This window comes from Gracilinanus agilis, unplaced genomic scaffold (genome assembly GCF_016433145.1).
Source record: "Gracilinanus agilis isolate LMUSP501 unplaced genomic scaffold, AgileGrace unplaced_scaffold27861, whole genome shotgun sequence".
NCBI lineage: Eukaryota > Metazoa > Chordata > Mammalia > Didelphimorphia > Didelphidae > Gracilinanus > Gracilinanus agilis.
In genome coordinates, this window is record NW_025360092.1 from 5454 (window position 1) to 8623 (window position 3170).

The window sequence follows — 3170 nt, forward strand, 5'->3', positions numbered from 1 at the left end:
AAATGGAAGCAGGAGTTAGGAGTGTGTAGAGAGAGGTGGAGAAGGAACACGGTCTTTTCTCAAAATGAGTTTGGTTTTTTACCTCCATTTCAGTTGGTGAATAGGCGTTAAGGGAACCCAGGGGCGCAAGGTTGAGGTTGAGGGACGTTTGCATGAACTGCAGTACTTATACTAGAGACTCCCGCTGGGTTGGCTGAATCTGACCCTGTCCACAAGAGCTGCGTCGGAGAAATCAACTTTTCGTGCGCCCCGACCTCTTCCTCAGCCTCACAGGACCACAGTCGCGAGAGGGCAAGCTGGAGGCCCGTCCACCGGTTGGACCCTTGTTGTTCTCCGGCGTCGCCGCCACCACCGCTTCCAACAGAACATCTTCTTGAGCTCACAGCGGAAGCTGTCGTGGAGCCAGGCGTAGAGAAAGGCGTTGGTGCAGGCAGAGGTCATGGCGAGCCAGTGGCACAATAGTTGCAGCAGGTTGAAGTAGCGCTTGTCTATGAGGCTGATGTCCAGGTCCTTGACCAGGTTAAAGATGTGCAGTGGGAGCCAGCAAGCCCCGAAGGCAGCCACCACCAGCACGAGCAGACGGAAGGTCTTTCGTCTCCGAGCACGGTCCCACTCGGCCTGTTGCTGCGACGTGGCGTTACCCGGGAGCACGCGGTTGCGGAGGCGCATGGAGATGCGCAGGTAGGACACAGAAATGACTCCCAGAGGCAGCACGTAGGTGAGCAGCAGGGTGCTATAGGCGTAGGCTAGCCTATCCCGCTCGCGATGAAACCAAAACTCTTCGCAGATGGCGAAGTGCAGCTCCGGGAAGTCTGCGTGGTAGGTGTGGAGGAGCGCGGGAGCGGCTAGGGCGCAGCTTAGCAGCCAGATAGCTGCCAAGACACCAGCGCAGGCGGGGACACTGAGGCGGCGGCGGCGCAGCGGGTGAGCTGTGGCATGGTAGCGGTCCACCGCGATGACCGTCAGAGTGAACACGGACACCGATACGGTCACAGGTTGCATGAGGAACACGAAATAGCACAGAAAGCGACCATACACCCAGCCCCGCGGCTCGAAGGTGTAAGCCAGGGTCAGGGGCACACAAGTGGCGCACATTAGGATGTCCGAGAAGGCCAGGTTGCCCACGAGAAAGTTGGTCACATTGTGCATGCGCCTGGTCCGGCAGATGACATAGATGAGGAGGTAGTTGCCCACGACCCCGACCGACACCACTAATGAGTAGCCAGGGATGATGAGAGGCTTGAAAGACTGCACAAACTGCAGTCCCGCGAACTGTGGACTGGCATTGCGCGGGTGCAGGGCGGATAGCAGGCTCTGCGAAGTCAGATTATCCGGAGTCATCTTGCCCACCGCCCGCGCTCCGCTCCCTCTGAGAGCCCACGTCTAAGCTCCAGACAGCGCAACGCGGGAAAGCTACTCCCTTCCAAAAGACTTGGATCCACAAACCCACTGACAGCCCCTCTGAAATTCAGGCATCTCCTCCAAAGTTGGCAGCAGGAGGACTTGAACACCCACCGAAAACGTGGGGATCACCCCGCAAAAATCAGACTCACCTGCATGTGAGCGAACCTGAGAGTGTAAGAAAGTCTTGGCGCTCTAATGACTGACTCCGTATTTGCATAGGAAAGAAGGGAGGCGTGGAGACGGAATTTGAGGTTAGCAGTTGGCAGCCCAGGCTTAACCTATCTCCTTTCTTGGCTGTGATTTTAAGCAATTAAGTTATTCCAGGCACGGTTCCTGCCTCACCTCTCACACTCTTGAGTCCTGCTTTTTCTGCTGATATAGGAAAAGGGAGAACTCAAGCCACAGTCCAAACCCCAAGTTCAGGGAGGAGTCTGGCCAGTAGGGGCGTGGGAGTCAAAGAAACCACGTGACCAGCTGCCCCGCTTCCTTACTGTCACAGAGATCCAATAAGAATGTAGCTTTTAGCCACTAGAGGGGACTCGCTCCCTTGATGCTGGGGTGATTAGATGCACTTGGATAGTGTTAAGGGAAATGCCAGATCTAGCTTGTGTTTTGAGGGTAATCCAAATACTTTGTTGCTGGACAGTCATTCACTTGAAAAAGAAAAAGGAGGACGAGAGGGAGAGAGGAGGAAGAGGAAGGAGAAAGGGAGGGAAGGGAGGAAAGGAGAGAGAGAGAGAGAGAGAGAGAGAGAGAGAGAGAGAGAGAGAGAGAATTTGGTGAAGGTCATTTTCTCCAACTTTCAGTCAGGGAAAATCCTGGAGATCTTAAAGAAGATAGGCCCTTCTTTGCCCTCTTTTGGCTCAGCTGTAAGCAGGCTACAGACATATTGCCTTCAATCTGATAGTGAAGGGAATGATGAGGGATAGAGGGGGAGGCAAAGAACACTAACCAGCATGGGGACATTTGCTTTTGAGAGTTTGGACAAACACAGATGGCTTCCAAATAAATTGTTGGTGCTGCTGTGTAGCTTAATGATACTTAGCCGGTTGTTGTTTAATGCCAGTGCATTTTGTTTTCCATTATAGACTTCATTTCGGGATAGACCCATCCTTTCAGTTCCGCTCTGGGCTTTTAATTTAGTGACATGTTTCTGTGACTCAGTGTCAAACAGCAATTGTCTTCCTGATGCTGGAGACCTTCAGTCATAATGAATTGTGTGTGACTTTATTTCTTAAAGGAATGACTTTAAAAAAAAGGAAGAAAAACAACAAAAACATATACTTTTCCTCTGTAGCCTATGTCAGCAGTTTCTTCTACCTTTTTTCTCTTTCTGTTTTCCTTTCAGAAAATGTTGTTCTGCTCTAGCCTTGGTGGGTATCCCTCTGTGGCCTTTCTACAGGGGGAAGATGTTTATGAGTTTATTCAGAGTCGATGACCTAACTCAAACCTTGACTAGATAATAAAAAAAGCCACAGGAGAACAGCAATCTCATTTTCTGAGGTCTTGCCTATATGTTTCTGTGTGCCTCTAAGCAGTCTACTCCCTGTTCTCTATACATTTGGGATGGATTTTCAGGAGGGAGTAAAGAATGAATAAAGAGAAGATGGAGGAGGGGAAAGAAGAGAGCTTTTCAACTTTGGATAGAAGCATTTTAAGTGTTTTTCACCTGGTCATTTGGGAACTGTAGGTTAGTGTAGCAGAACTGCAATGCCATGAGCTCCAGGGGAGAAGGCAAGTACTTCAGGATGATGCTCCTTGATTCA

The 3170-nt window shown here is 50.9% G+C and overlaps 1 protein-coding gene across 1 annotated transcript; it reads right to left on the reverse strand.

Moving 5' to 3' along the window:
- Positions 1-267: 267 nt before the first annotated feature.
- Positions 268-1341, reverse strand: PRLHR (prolactin releasing hormone receptor). Its single transcript, XM_044683631.1, has one exon. It carries the CDS (start codon positions 1339-1341, stop codon positions 268-270), a length of 1074 nt encoding a protein of 357 aa, XP_044539566.1.
- Between the last annotated feature and the right edge of the window lie 1829 nt (positions 1342-3170).